Source organism: Oculina patagonica, chromosome 1 (assembly GCF_052425735.1).
Source record: "Oculina patagonica isolate OP01 chromosome 1, crgOcupat, whole genome shotgun sequence".
Classification (NCBI taxonomy): domain Eukaryota; kingdom Metazoa; phylum Cnidaria; class Anthozoa; order Scleractinia; family Oculinidae; genus Oculina; species Oculina patagonica.
In genome coordinates, this window is record NC_135758.1 from 3,963,755 (window position 1) to 3,978,184 (window position 14,430).

Here is a 14,430-nt window from a genome sequence, read left to right on the forward strand (position 1 = left end):
CAATTTTTCCGGTTTTGAAGTATTTACTTATTATGATTTTTTGTGGTATGGTAATTAAAGGTGTAAATTGCGAAATTTCTTTTATTCCTTTAACAAAAGAATTCCATTGGTTTCAATGACCCCGCAGTGCTATGCACTGTTCAAGGCACGTATAACTCTCTGCCTGCGAGACAGGGGCGCCAAAAAATGGCTATATCATTTCACGTGTGCTTCGTAACTTGAAAAGTTGTTCGAAACTTTTGCAACTTTATCACAGCTTCGAACTCACTAAAGTATCATAGCAGCCTCATTAGAAAGTGATTGACAATTGGCCCTGTTTACGGAAACATCGACAAAAAGACTGTTTGCTTTCGACGCCGTCAATGACTTGAGTTATACAAAGAAACCGGCTCAAACGACGTCACGATGTTCAAACAAGTTCGCTCCCGCTTAAGTCTTTCGCATAAAGAACCGTTGGACGTTGTATTTGATCCACCAAGCGGATTTGTCGACTTGAATGGGGTAGATATGGAAGGGCAAACGGATGCTAAAAAACCTGAGTAAGTCTAAAACAGCTTATTGTAATGTTTAGTTAGAATTATTAGCTGAACTTGTAGTATTTTACGGCGAGTTTTGATCAGTTGCGTTTTTGCTACCGGTATTTTATTTGTTCTTTTAGTACCACTTAAATTTGCATACTAGAAGGCGACTTTTGCTTACTAAATCGATCGTTTGTTTCAAAGACGCTGCATGCTTATGAACACGTATCTATGCTGTTACGCTTGACCAGACAGAAGCTTAATGGATTAACAAAAAGCCAGCGACTTTTGACTTCAGTTTTGTCAGTTTTCAGCCTGTATACTGCGAAAGATCACCGATTCCATCTCGCTACGGACAACTGTTCTGTTTGATTAGAGAATTTTGTATTATTTCCACCGATGTAGTTTCAGTGGATATTATTAGCACAGCTGATAAAAAGAAGTGTAGTACCTTAACTTGGTCAAAGTACTTTATATATGACCGATCTCTATTATTAGGTACTAGTTTAAAACAGCATTTTCTAAATATAGCGTATAGTTTAACGTATTACAGCGTATACTGTACACAGCACCAAACAGTCTGGAAATCTATATATAATCTCCTCTTGTACAAGTACCAGTTTGCACTCTCGACGAGATATACAGAAAACCACAATTACGTCACAGTTTCTTATTATGGCCTGGTGTAATACCATCCTACATTAGGTGGTTGTTTCGCGTGTGCAGTGATTTTTAGTCAGTGATTTGATTTTCGTCAGTCACAGATTTCACAATGAAAAAATAGTTTCGAAACTAAGATATAACTAATAGTAGTGCAAGATCAGCGAAACCATTTTTTAGGAGTTCCGGCAGTAGATTTTTGTAAATTGTATAGATTTCTGTAGCTTCGAACCCATTCGACCACAGGCAACCCAAGTTGCATTTGTTGTTTGTGTTCTAACTGGGTTATTCAAGCGTTTTTTTAGAGCAGTGTTTTCGTTTTCGGTGCATAATACTCCCAAGACTTTCTAAGAGTTTAAGAGCTTGCATTATATGTGTTTGAAATTGTGAAAATGTTTAAACTCGAAGTGCAGCATTCCTAAAATAAAATTGAAAGTCATAACACCTTTAAAATTAGAACTAGACAGGGAACAATTTTCTCCCAGTTTACCTTTGAAAATACGTATTTTTCTTTGATATTTTTAAAGGCAACATTTGGCAAGACAAAATAACGGGGACAAATTAATAATATGACATCAGTCGGTGGGCGAAATAGTTTCTCGAAGTTTCATTAATTATTGGGTCGTTTACAGCGCTAAACTGCTATAAATATGTTATGACAAATTTTGTACATGATAGCTTATAAAGAATTCCAGTAAACGATACAAAACACCCTGATTTTAGATATCGCTGCTATTTTCCCTATTTTACGGCATGTTTTGGCCATTTAAGGGTTTTTTATGCTAAATTTTGAACAGATTATATAAAATATTCGACTTCACAAAACGATAAACTTGTAAACAAAGTGGAAATTTTAGACGTCCAAGCCCGCTGGCGCGGTTACCTAGACACGGGTTTTGAGCAAAGTGTGAAGAGTTGACACAAAAGATGAGACGTTCCTGAGTAAACTCGAGCTTCGAACGGATATTTGTAGCGTAAAAATAGCATATTTATCCATGGGGTAAACTGTTGTTCTGTTTTAGAATGCTATCATAATTGAAACTTGAGCAGTTTTTTATTTCTAATTAATGTGTTCCTCGGCAGGGAACAGCCGGCGTATTCGACGAGAGCCCACGTCTTCCAAATCGACCCTTCCACTAAAAAGAGTTGGCTTCCTTGCTCCAAACAAGCTGTAACGGTGTCATTTTATTATGACCCGAACAAAGAAACACACCGCATCATATCCGTTGATGGCTCAAAGGTAAGAAAACGGCTCATTTCAAAAGATGGCCGTCTCTCGAGTTGTTATTAAGTTCAAATATCGTATTCGGTTCGTTGTTCGTTAAAACACATCTTTATTCTCGCTAATCCCAGACTGCTAATCCTTTCTGCTTTTCTCACTAACCCGTTAAATTGTGAACAAACATTGCTACAGATTGTCTGTGGCAGAATTCTGAAAGCGGACGTTTTGGAGCTGAAATCCTGTTGTATTTTCCTGTTATCGAGGAAACCATTTTCAATTTGATATGGCCTCTCGCCAAACCTAATTGACAGAAGTGTTTGAGATTGTCTGATGTCAGAAATTATATTTTGGGACAAAAAGTATGTTTTAATAACGACTAAAGAACTTGTACCACCTCTTGAAAAAACCTTCGATTTCTTTTAGCAATAACAATTATCGCTATTATTATGCGGTACCCCTTGTCCATTAAATCAAATTAATGCATTCCTAGAGTGTATCAATATATTATATTCGGCACCAGCTTAACTTAAACCTGTTACCAGATTTTAGAAGAACTGTTTGGAATTTTTACACTCTTTAGGAAAATTAACCTTATCTGTCTGCGAATGAAATGTTTATTTTCTAAATTTTACTTTGTTATCGCGTTCTCTTAGAGATAATTGGAAAAGTGTGAAATTGACAGAAATTCGAATTCGTCGAAGCGTTGATCATAGCAATTCAAAGTTCATTACGGGCTCTTGATTTTCGAATATAATTTTGAAAACATCATTATCAAATGCATTGTTCTTAATCAGTCAAGTCGGTGACGGTTTTTTAATTTAGCTTATTTAAATTTTACATGGCCGGTTTATTGTGACTGTCATTTATTAGTGGCTGAAAAAAGAATTATAAAAGTTCTAAAATAGTCATTTGAATCTTAGAAACTGTTTCGTACATATTTGACTCACATTTTGAAATTTCTCTTAAATTTTCAACATGCTGATTTCAAGACAATTGTTGTCTGTGTTTAAAACTATTCAGCAATAGTTGTTAATTATTTTATGTCGTTATGTTGCTACAATAAACAAAATACATTTAACACATTCCAAGCACTTCATGAGGAAATGTGTACATTGCAGTGCTCCTGTTTCTTGTTACAACAAACTGCTTCTTGAGTTGTAATAGTTAAATCTAAAAGCATTTTCAAAATGTTGGAGAGGTTTTAAAAACCTGCCAATACACCTAAATCCTCATGAATTGCATGATCCTTTGAGGAAATTGATTGCATACCTTGATATATTTATTCAGCAAATAAAAGCTGACCTTTTGACTTGAGAATCACTCATTGCTTCAGCATGCAAAGAAGTTAACTAGTGTCTGCTAGCCTGGGGCAAGTGGATTTTGCAATCAGGCCAGTGGACTTAATCCTGAACACTTGCCCGACAGCGAAGTGAAGTGCCATCATAAGCATTGTTCTCATGAGAATTTTTGGGCGCTAGAAAAACACAATGGTAAAAACGTTTTTCAGGCTAGTACATCCTGCTTACTGCTTGCCCAAAGCTGGAAAATTAAATTTCTGCTCTTTTTATTCCTAAAAGTAAAGAGAATTATCACTACCCCCTCCCCTCCCTAGTGGAGGGGACAGGATGGTGGGAGCCCGGAAGAAAGAGGTGGGAAGTGGGAAAAGAGAGGGAAGAAAGAAGGATTCCTAAGGTGGCAGGACCTGGGAGAAAACGAGTAAAATTTTGTATCATGTCGTTATATTTCACAAATATGGGATAAAGAGGAGAGAACAGCCACAGAAAGGGTCGGGAGGCAGGAGTAAAAAACACGGGAAGCGGGAGTAAAAGGTACGAGAGGCAGGAGGTTAAGACCCCCCCTGTCCCCTTCCACTCTCCAGCCAGTATTCCAGGTTGCCCAGGTGTGAGCAGAGTGCAGTATTGCAAATATCAGTCATCCTTTGTCAACAGCCAACCTAAGTTTGCCCACATCTAACAAAATCGAACAACGTTAATGGTTGGTTGCACTTTGCAGTGGCTAAAAATTGCCTTGTGTCTCAAAGAAGGTGAGTTAAAAACAATTCACACAAATTTGTACTATTGTTATTTTGGCAGGCAATCATCAACAGCACTATTCTGCCGAACATGACCTTCACTAAGACATCACAAAAGTTTGGCCAGTGGTCTGATGCCAGGGCTAACACTGTGTTTGGATTAGGATTTCCGTCTGAAGCTGAACTGAATAAGGTTGGTAAAGAATTCCTCATTTCTGACATGTAGGTCAGGGGGAAACAAAGAGAATTTACTTTATTTGTTCGATTAAGCGCCCACCTCCAATAAGCGCCCACCCTGTAGGTAGGAAAAGTTAAAAAGCACCCAGCCTCGAATAAGCGCCTACCCACCGCCCCTTCTCGGGCGACTGAGCCATTTGCCAACATTGTGGACATCGAGGAGGCAGCACTGGAGCGTTACGCTTATTGACTTTGGTTACAATGAGATTAAAATGTACTTAGTACTACTAAGAGACTTTCCCAAAGACCGAGTTTCCTTAGCATTTTACAGAAACTTTCAATGAATAATGAATCAAACCCATGGGAGACTCGTGGTGAGGTGGCCCTGCACACCACAAGTCTCTTGTAGCTCAGTTGGTAAGAGCGCCCAGCCTGTATCTGGGAGGCCATGTGTTCGATTCCCGAAAGGAACTCAGATTTTCTCTTTTTCCTGTGCTCGTGTTATGTTGAACACTTCATCCTCATTATTTACCACCAAGCTCAAAATTTGCCATCTCTATTACTGTTTCAATAAATTAATATTTCTGATTTCACTTTTACTTTGGTAATTAGTTTGCAGAAAAATTTAAAGAAGCTAAGGGTGCGACCAGGACGGCTGGAAGCAACAGCAGTGTAAACTCCAATTCATCTGGAACGCCTGTAAATGCTGTAACTACTAATGGTACATCAAGTGGAACAGTAAACGGCACAACAGATTCTCCTCTCAGTACACCCAGTGTTGGACACAAAACGTCGTCGGTCAAAAGTAATTCATCTGCAAGCAGTGGAGAGGTATGTTCACCTATTTTCACTTCAGTCTTTAAACTATTTATAAAATTTATTCTAGTCATTCTCTCTTGATCATACATTACAAGTTTGGAGAAGTTGAAGACAATCTGGGCTGGGTTGTTTGAAACCCGATTAACACAAACCCAGAATTAAATTAATGTTGACTGAGGTTTTTATTTCTCTTGTATAAAATTTAAAGTGTCTTTTGTTTGCTGATTTTTTGTGGAGTTTGAGATATTAAGTGAATGTCAAACCTAAAGGACAGAAAACTTTGCTAAAGAACTAAAAAACTGAAATCAAAAAGTAACTGCCTTTAGAATACTTATGATTATAAGTATCACATCATTATAAAGTCTTGCAGCATGACAGTGGCAAATGTAAGATTAAATTTTTTTAGATTTTAAAATTTTTTGAGAATACTGCCAAAATACCCCTACTCCCTCATCTGACATGAAAAATTACTGCATTCACTTCCTCCAGTGTATAAGCCCATAGTTAAACTGTTCTTTTTTTTGTATCGATTTTACATAAGGTACTGTTTACTTCCATTTCACAACTGACAATATTTCAGTGAGTTTTTAAGATGCATGTATTCCTTGAATATTCAAGGCGAACAAAAAGAAAAAAACAAAAGCACACAATCTTTAAATAATTTCATTTACACATTTAACTATTTTTAACTTTCTAGCTGTAGCTGTAATATTGAAATATCTTAAATTTTAACAATTAATTATTCAAGCATGTCAAATAAATATATAGTTTCATCACAGAATCATTCAATTGTAAGTAAAATGCAAAATGACTTAATGTTTTTATTTTGGTAAATTTGAGATTTTTAAGCCAATTAATGTGCAAATGTGATTGGCATTTTTGACAGTTTAGTGTAAATCTCATGTTCATCGTTTAATATAAAATGTTGCATGTTTTATAGGGAAGACACTTCTTGTTTATATTCTGTTGCATTGTTTCTAACAGCAGTCCAATAACTGTTGACGTATTTTGACAAATGACTGAGTATCTAAGTGGCTTAACAAAGAACAAGTCATGCTTCATTTGTGATATAACAATTGATATTTCTTACCACTTCACTTAATATCTAACATGCAAACCACATTGCTTCAATGCGGATGATTTTGTAAGCATTTCAATATTAATAATGATGTGTAGTTGGTTCCACAAAGAGGAAAATGGCAAGATATGAGAAAAGAAAAGCCTCTCTGCCAGCGTCGTTTAAAATGCCAGTTTTGTTGAAGGTAGTATACAATTAAAATTGCTGTCCTTATTTCTCGTAAGCATAATTTTCAAAGTGCTTGTCAATTTTCAAACAGCGGTTATTTTGTCTATTGATACTTAAAAGTTTTTCATTGAAGGTTTTGCATAATTTTTGTGTAGGTTAACTTTACAGTTTATTTTTTAATTGAATGTTCCATGTCATAGTACAGCTGTGTCATACATATTTGTTGAGTTCCGTAACACTCCACTCTGTGTTTTAGATAATTTTAGTTGGTTGTAGTAAATAAATTCATGTTGTGATAACATTAATATTTAAGTTTATAGTTCACCATGACACAGTGATCCTTGAGCATCAAATATTTATTTTCACTAGTTTATGAAAATGTATGTTAGTTCACCTTTCATATACAAATTCAAACCTTGACTTAATTAACATCGCTCCAGTTTAAACATCTTGGTGAAACCCTGGTGTGTTGCTATTCAAATGAATACTATTGAGCAGAACATTGGTTATTGTGCTGTTCAAGGTGGTCCTATAACTTTTGTATCATTCTCAATCTGTGGGTGAAACCCTAGTGAGTGACCATTCATACAAAAGCTTTTGAACAGTGCTTTTATTTTGCCTAGATACAAGGTGACTCTAAGGCTTCAGTCTGCTGATGAAATCCTAGAGTGTGAAAACGCTTTCAGCATAGCACCCATGTGGTGCTTATTGTTCTTCGGTATTTTGCATAGTGAAATTTTAGATTTGTTTTCTTATTTTTAGTTTGGCACTTTTGGTAGTGAAAAAGTTTGTAAAGCTGTATTTACAACGTCTAAGAAATTTATCCACCCAGTCATCAATATTGTTGTTTGACTTTTAAAATTTGTAACAAAATTTTTGTTTAAACAAATCTTATTCAATAGTCTCACCAGAGAATGATTGTTGGTAATACAAGGGAAATTTTTTCACTACCAGAATGGTTAGTATTTATCCAAGGACCCTTCTAGCTTGGTTAAATTATGGATGACAACATTTTAACTTGTTTTGTTTTGCTATTTTTCAGGATGAATTGAAGGAGTCCTCTGGCATCAGTCATAAACTGATTGGTAGTACAGAATCACATCTGAAGTATGAAAATGATCGTCTCAAGATGGCTTTAGCTCAAAGGTAAGCATAACAAAACCTTGACTATACCTTTTTAAATTAAAATTTTTGCAGTTACATACATGATCTTACACATTCAGTTAGAAATAATATTAAGGAATATGGCTTCATTGCTTAATTGTTTTAACTCAGATATATGTATACCAGCCAAATTATTCCCAGTCAAAAACGTGAGATATATATTATAATATTCTGGGAGTGCAAGGATGTTCGTGGACAACCCGTCCATATTCCTGATTTCTGAAGATGCTCGGAACATTTCATGGTCCAAGTCCCAGGATGTGTTTCAGTCTTCAACACAACCTCATTGCCATAATCACTCACTCACTCATCCTCTTCGCTCCTCTAACTGGAGCATAAGGCCACCCAAAATGTCCTCCATCCTTCACAGTCTTTTGCTCGCTGTTCCACCTCATTCCAGCTAGTCCAGCCCAGGCCCATTGCCATAATCAGTTAAGGCTATCTGATGTTGAGATGAGATCCAAATTTATAAGCTGGCTAACTGTTAGAAGTGCAACCTGATGATTTCCTGCTAAGAGCCAACCTGCGATGAACTAGGACTATAAAAAAGTTTTTTTATTTAAAAGTGCTTAATTGTTGTCTAGTTATGCGAAACGTTTCGGAATGACCCCTTCCTCAGTCGTAAAGTTCAAAACCATTGAGCGACAATCAAACGTTATTATCCAGGAGCGTCATGGTGGTCTAGGACTAGTCACTTCATGCTGTTGAAACCGGGATAAGCTCTGGCATTGTGGCCTGACTTTTGTCCAAGTGCAGACTTGATCTTTACCTTAACTGACAACAGAACTTGATATTGCAGCTCTACTAATGCTAAAAAATGGGAGACAGAGCTTCAAACCTTAAAGAATAACAATGCAAGGTTAACAGCAGCACTGCAAGAAAGTACAGCAAATGTTGAGGAATGGAAAAAGCAGCTAAATGCCTACAAAGAAGAAAATATCAAACTCAGGAAAAAGGTAAACAAAAAATAAAGGGCAATATGAAAATGGCACTGCTTCCAGAGATTATTATGGTTTTGGGTTTACATGGAATGAGCTATTTACTAATTTCCTTTTGTCTTTGTTCAAGGTCCAAGAATTAGAATCGTCAGACCAAGTAACTGAGAGATTTAACGTTCTTCAGCAAGAAAAACTCACCCTTGATGGCCGTGTGATTCAACTTGAAAGCATGATCAGACAAAAGGATGAGGTCAGTGCATGGTCTGAGGGGGGTGGGGTGGGGGGTGAGCTGGGTGCATAATTCCAGGGGGGAGGAGGGGGTTCTGCTACTTATGTTGGTCAGTGGAGTGACATTCTCTTTAATTCAAACATATCAGATTGTTTTAGATGTTTTTTAGTAGTATCTGCTGATGTCAAGAAGGGAGAGCAATTAATTAGTACTTAGAACTTCTTATCTTACTAGTCATTACCCTATTCAGACTAATGTCAATAGGTACTGTGATCATCCTTGCATTCAATTTGTCTGTCTATTCTGTCCATCTGTCAGCCTGCCCACCTGTCACTCATGTTTGTCTGTTTGTTTATTCACTGAATGTGCACATGTTTGCTTGTGATCAGCATTTATGTTTTAATTTACACTATTCTCCCTCAAAAATTTGAGAATATATTCACAATCAACAATCAAGTCCATCGTTATAACACAAGGCATGCAAACTCCTTTCATCTACCATTATGTAGAACAAATATCCGACAATTCTCCGTATTCTTTCAAGGTCCTAAATTTTTTAATTTGCTTTCACCTGAAATTTCGGGCTCTTCATCACTGGCATCTTTTAAAAGAAAACTTAAAGCATATATTATTGATAACTATTAACTCTGTCTTCTATTAAGTCTTGTCATTACTTCAGTACCTGAACCAGTCATCTATGCTTACAAGCCCCGTGGTTTTTTATTAGGTTCCCTAGCCATTTTGGTTCTATCTTACCGGTAAATAATCTTATATCGTAGTCTTGTATATTAATTATTATCTTGTATATTGATTTGTATTATCTATTTCTTCATAATTATATTTTTTTTGTCTGTGTGGCAAAATAAAAAAATAAAAATAAATAGAAATTTTGGTCTCCTGGTCTTTGCAGTATTTTTTCTCCAGTTAACAGGCAATTTGTTTGTTTACTTTACAGGACATGGCAAATTTGAGACAATCAAATGCAGAACTTACTAATCAGAACCAGGTAGATGGATTTTACATGTACATGTATTGTATACTGTTTCAAATTGCAATGAGCATTTCAACCATGCATGGTAAGACTAAAGGTATACTCCCAAGTTCCCCACTTCACCCAAAGCTTTGAAGATAAAAAGGCATTGTTTGACTGAGTGAAGCAATTCAAAGGGAAACAACTTTTGGTTCAAGTTATCAGGAGCTGTTTAGTAGAAATTAAGAATGTCGATCTTCATGACAGATCACAGCATTGTATTTCTTTTTATTAATAGACTTTGCAGGTGGAAAATCAAACAATGCAGTTAAAAACAGATGAGCTGACATCCCAGATGAGCGAGACAGCTTTGAATGAAACTCGTGTAAAGGAATTGAGTGAGCTTCAACAGGAGCTAGCTGGCAAGATTGAGGAGATGAATTCACTCAACATGCGACTGGCTGCGAGCTTGCAAGTGACGCCCCCTGCATTAGAAAGTTAAACAATGTGAAGAACCAACTTTACAGCTCAAATGTTCAGCTGCAGAAAGGCAGAAATTAATTTATTTATAGACTGAAAAAATAATGATTGGTAGATAATCAGCTCTGCTGTGATTTGCTATAATTGTGTCATTTATTATGTTTGGATAAAAGAGAGGTATAGGAAGATACAGCAAGGCTCAAATAAAATTTTGAAACTCTTTTCGGCAGACATTATGGCATCTTTCAGTAAAACACAAACTCTGCTCAAGTCAATCTATGGTTCTTTACGTGTTTTACTGCTGTCAATCATCTTAGCTGATCTCTCAGGAAATAGTAGTTGCTTCAACCAGTTCAAAAAGTCATGTCTGTCAGTTGTTATTGGTTGATTTCAATCCATTTTGTTTGTTTCTGTTTTTTAAGGTTCATCAACTGTTGCCATGATTATGAATGACAGCAGTAAAAACCATAATGAGTAGTTGGGATTTGACCTTTAGAGTTCGTATGTTACAGAAAGGTGCATTAAGTTGACCCTAGGAACATAGCATTGGGGGTGTGGGGTGGGGGGGGGAGAAGTTGGGGTGCTTGTATACATAAGTCTATATCAGGGTACTAGCTGGTGGAAATTATTTTGTTAGTTTAACCATTTGTATCATCGTCATCATAATCGTTGTCATTATCTCTGTGTGCCAGTAGGCAGATTGTATATAAATCCAGTTAAAATGTTTTTCTTTAAGTTGCCTCTTGTGAGGCTGAAAGATCTTTCCAGACATTTAGTCTAGATTATTAAAAAGTCCACAAAATCAAGGTTTGATTGTAAAATAATGGAACTGAAAATTGAATTTTGATTGTAAAATCCAGAATGGGATTGGACTAAATTTTGTTTCAAACATAATTCCATAACTGCCATTAGTAATAAATCATTGTGCAACACTGACAACCTAATTAATGGTTGTGAAATAGACTAAAAAAAGTTTTTGAAGGGTTTTCTTTTTTATTAAGCCAATTACTTTTTTCTGTGCACTTTTGCTAGAAGATATGTTTTCTTGAAATAAAATTCTAGAATGTACAAATTATGTACATTAATTAATATTGTATACTAAGTAATAATAATATATAATGTTGACATTTTAGAGAGTGTGATTTCATTAGCTCAAATTTTATTAAAATAACAATAGGAAAGTACTTGTAAAAAAGCCAAATACTGTACATATATCATATAGCAGCGTACTTTAATATAATACTTTTGATCTAATATAAATATTAGACTGTCAGGTTTCAGCTGGCTAAAGTTGGCCAGTTCTCTGCTCTTAGGCAGGCTCAAACAATTTATTATTGTGAAATGAAAATTAAGAATGCATGTGTGAAAGTAGGAATAGCTTTTTTAGTGGGAGTGACTTATCAAGAAAATACAGTACTTACACTAATATGAATTGTAATTACAAAGTCATTGTTAAGTAAACGTATTTACAAATTAGTTTAGTGTGGTTTTCCTTCTTTTTAGTTTTGTTACCTTCAAGCCCAGGGGGGTACTCCGGCTTTAAATTACGGCGATGATCGAAGGATTTTTTTGGGTTTGAAATTTTCGATTCGGGGATTTTTTTGGGTTGGAAATTTGGCAAGTATTTTTTGGGGTGACTTAATATAAATAGGGGATTTTTTGGGTATTAAAAATGCAGCCTCGGCGTATTTATGGTATGATGAATAAACAAACAAAAGCGTACATTTTTATGGTTTTCTTTGTGTTATATTATTGCCCCTCCTGGCAATTTAGGGGTAATTTGGCAAGGGATTTTTTGGGGGTTATTTTTGGTCCAGGGATTTTTTGGGTAGTGTCGGAAGACTTGGGGATTTTTTTGGGTCCTGAATTTTGCCTCCATTCGATCATCCCCGTCATTTACAAGCCAGAGTACCCCCCCCCTGGGCCTTCAAGTTTTACCAGGGCAACAAAGCTGCACATACTTTGTGCACAAATAATAGGCGCTTTGCATGACCTGGTCACATGGTACAAAATCAGCCATGAAAGTGACGGGGATGCTTGTCAGAAATTTTGAAAAGAGACCAATCTGGGTGTGGCTCAAGCTTTTCTTGGCCCCCAAAAGATACCAAAAAAACTAAGAATAGAATTTATATTTGTATATTTTTTCCGCATGCAACCCTAATTGAGGCCATTATAGCTAAAAATATTGGTGTTTTGCCCGGAGCACCCAAGACAAGAAATCCTAAATTAACACCCCTAAGCGAGAGGACGTGCATCCCCGCCCCTTTCATATGCTAGTGCCACCCCCAGGATGCTGAGCCACAAAACATTCAGAACAAAGTAACTTTGCACCAGTCAGGCTTGGCCCATACTGCTGGAGCTTATCCTGGCTTCGGTAGCATTAAGCGGCTAAGAGTATTTCTACTCCCCCCTGAATGGGATACTAGTCCATCGCCGGATTACCCCCCCCCCCCCCCAGCATTATTTTGCCATTGCCCATTGATACGCCTGGGTGGAGAGAGGCACTGAGAGTAAAGTCCCTTTCAAGAGCTGCAACCAGATCAAAGTGGTGTAATAACTTTCGTAAGGGTCTGATTCTACTGGTCCTCTACTCGTACCCTTTTTCACAAACAAATTTACAGGACTTTTTGAAGTGCCACAATAAAATTACAGGGTGGTATATGTTCCCTCGAGTTAATCCTTCCTCCCTTGTTCTGTATTCCCTAAACTTTTGCACCAAGTTCCCATTAATAGTAAAGATATCCCTTGTTCTTTCAAAATAATCCAACAATGTCTCAAAATAAATTATCGTGTTTTCGCATTGGGGAGGGGGAGGCTATAGTAAAAGTAACAAATTCTAAAATGACAAGAAGTGTTGGTGACAAATGGACTGTTTATTTAAATCTCGTACTAATTCTTCATTCAATGCAAGTCTTAAATAGGGTGTGGAATCACTTTTCATTTTGTAACAATACTCTTGATTGATGAAGCTAATAATAATTAACTACATAATAATACCGGTGATTAAAATCACAAATAAATAGTTTTGTTATGACTATAAAACATTATTTTCTTGTTTAATATATACACTATGTTACAAATGACGTTTTCTAAAAAATTGCACCCTCTGTGTCAAAAATGATCAATAAATAACACATCCTAAGTACTATTAAAAGAGTGTATTCACAACTTTGCTCTGTTTCAGTGTAAAATGAAGTGGTTTAGCTACGAAATCTGTGAAAAGACCATGTTGCCAAGGCCCAAAATACTGGTCAATAAAATAATTACTGACGGGTCATAGATGAGGGAAATACTTATAAGTATCACGCGCAGTGTAAATCCACACTCAATGGTGATTGGCTGTTAGTTTTCTCAGATGCAGTGGCCACGTAACCCTTTAATTCCCAAGAACAAAATATCAATTCACTCTATATTCTTAATGCTATACATTTCTTTAGCTCTGGAAATTTAGTCATACGTCAAAACACGATTCTCCTTTATGATTCTATGCTTGCTTTTGTGCTAATTAGGCTAACCAATGTGTTATTTTTTAGCCAAGGTGAAAGTTATTTCTAGCTTGCATGACTTGCAAGTCATGCAAGCCAGAAATCTCAAATCCTAATATAAAGGTTAACAGCAAGCTAACTGTAGGCTAACTGGAGTACTATTTGGGTTAACTAACCGGAATGGATCACTGGGTCGCACACTGTCAAGACACAAACACAACACAGTGACCCTGTCCAGGGTTCGCACCAAGACCGTTTAATCCTCCAGTACAGCATGGAAACCACTAGGCCAAGTCTTTAAATTAACCTTTTAACAGTTTTATCTTGTCTTATAGTGTGAAGTGGACAAAAATTGTCCTTCCATCAAATATAGAAAGTATGGCTGTTTTTTCAAATTGGACTCTTTCCAGGAAGCAAACAAAAGAGCAATGAATTGTTAATGAGCCATGGCGACTGTTGTTCTCAAATAAATAAAAGCTGAAAAATGCAT

At 36.3% G+C, this 14,430-nt stretch overlaps 1 protein-coding gene across 3 annotated transcripts; it reads left to right on the plus strand.

Moving 5' to 3' along the window:
- Positions 1–142: 142 nt before the first annotated feature.
- LOC144659938 (homer protein homolog 2-like) lies at positions 143–11,929 on the plus strand. 3 transcript variants are annotated; one of them, XR_013572015.1, is made up of 10 exons: positions 143–539; positions 2,262–2,418; positions 4,494–4,625; positions 5,222–5,440; positions 7,717–7,820; positions 8,638–8,794; positions 8,907–9,026; positions 9,961–10,011; positions 10,274–10,790; positions 11,031–11,929. XR_013572015.1 is itself a non-coding variant. In XM_078520502.1 (9 exons), exons 1-9 carry the CDS (start codon positions 406–408, stop codon positions 10,475–10,477), a joined length of 1,278 nt encoding a protein of 425 aa, XP_078376628.1. In that variant the 5' UTR covers positions 143–405; the 3' UTR covers positions 10,478–11,019. The 3 variants fall into 3 exon arrangements, 2 of the variants coding, with proteins under 2 accessions (XP_078376628.1, XP_078376738.1); XM_078520502.1 differs by lacking the exon at positions 11,031–11,929 and having other exon boundaries at positions 10,274–11,019; XM_078520612.1 differs by lacking the exons at positions 143–539; positions 11,031–11,929 and adding an exon at positions 2,046–2,178 and having other exon boundaries at positions 10,274–11,019.
- Positions 11,930–14,430: the final 2,501 nt, after the last annotated feature.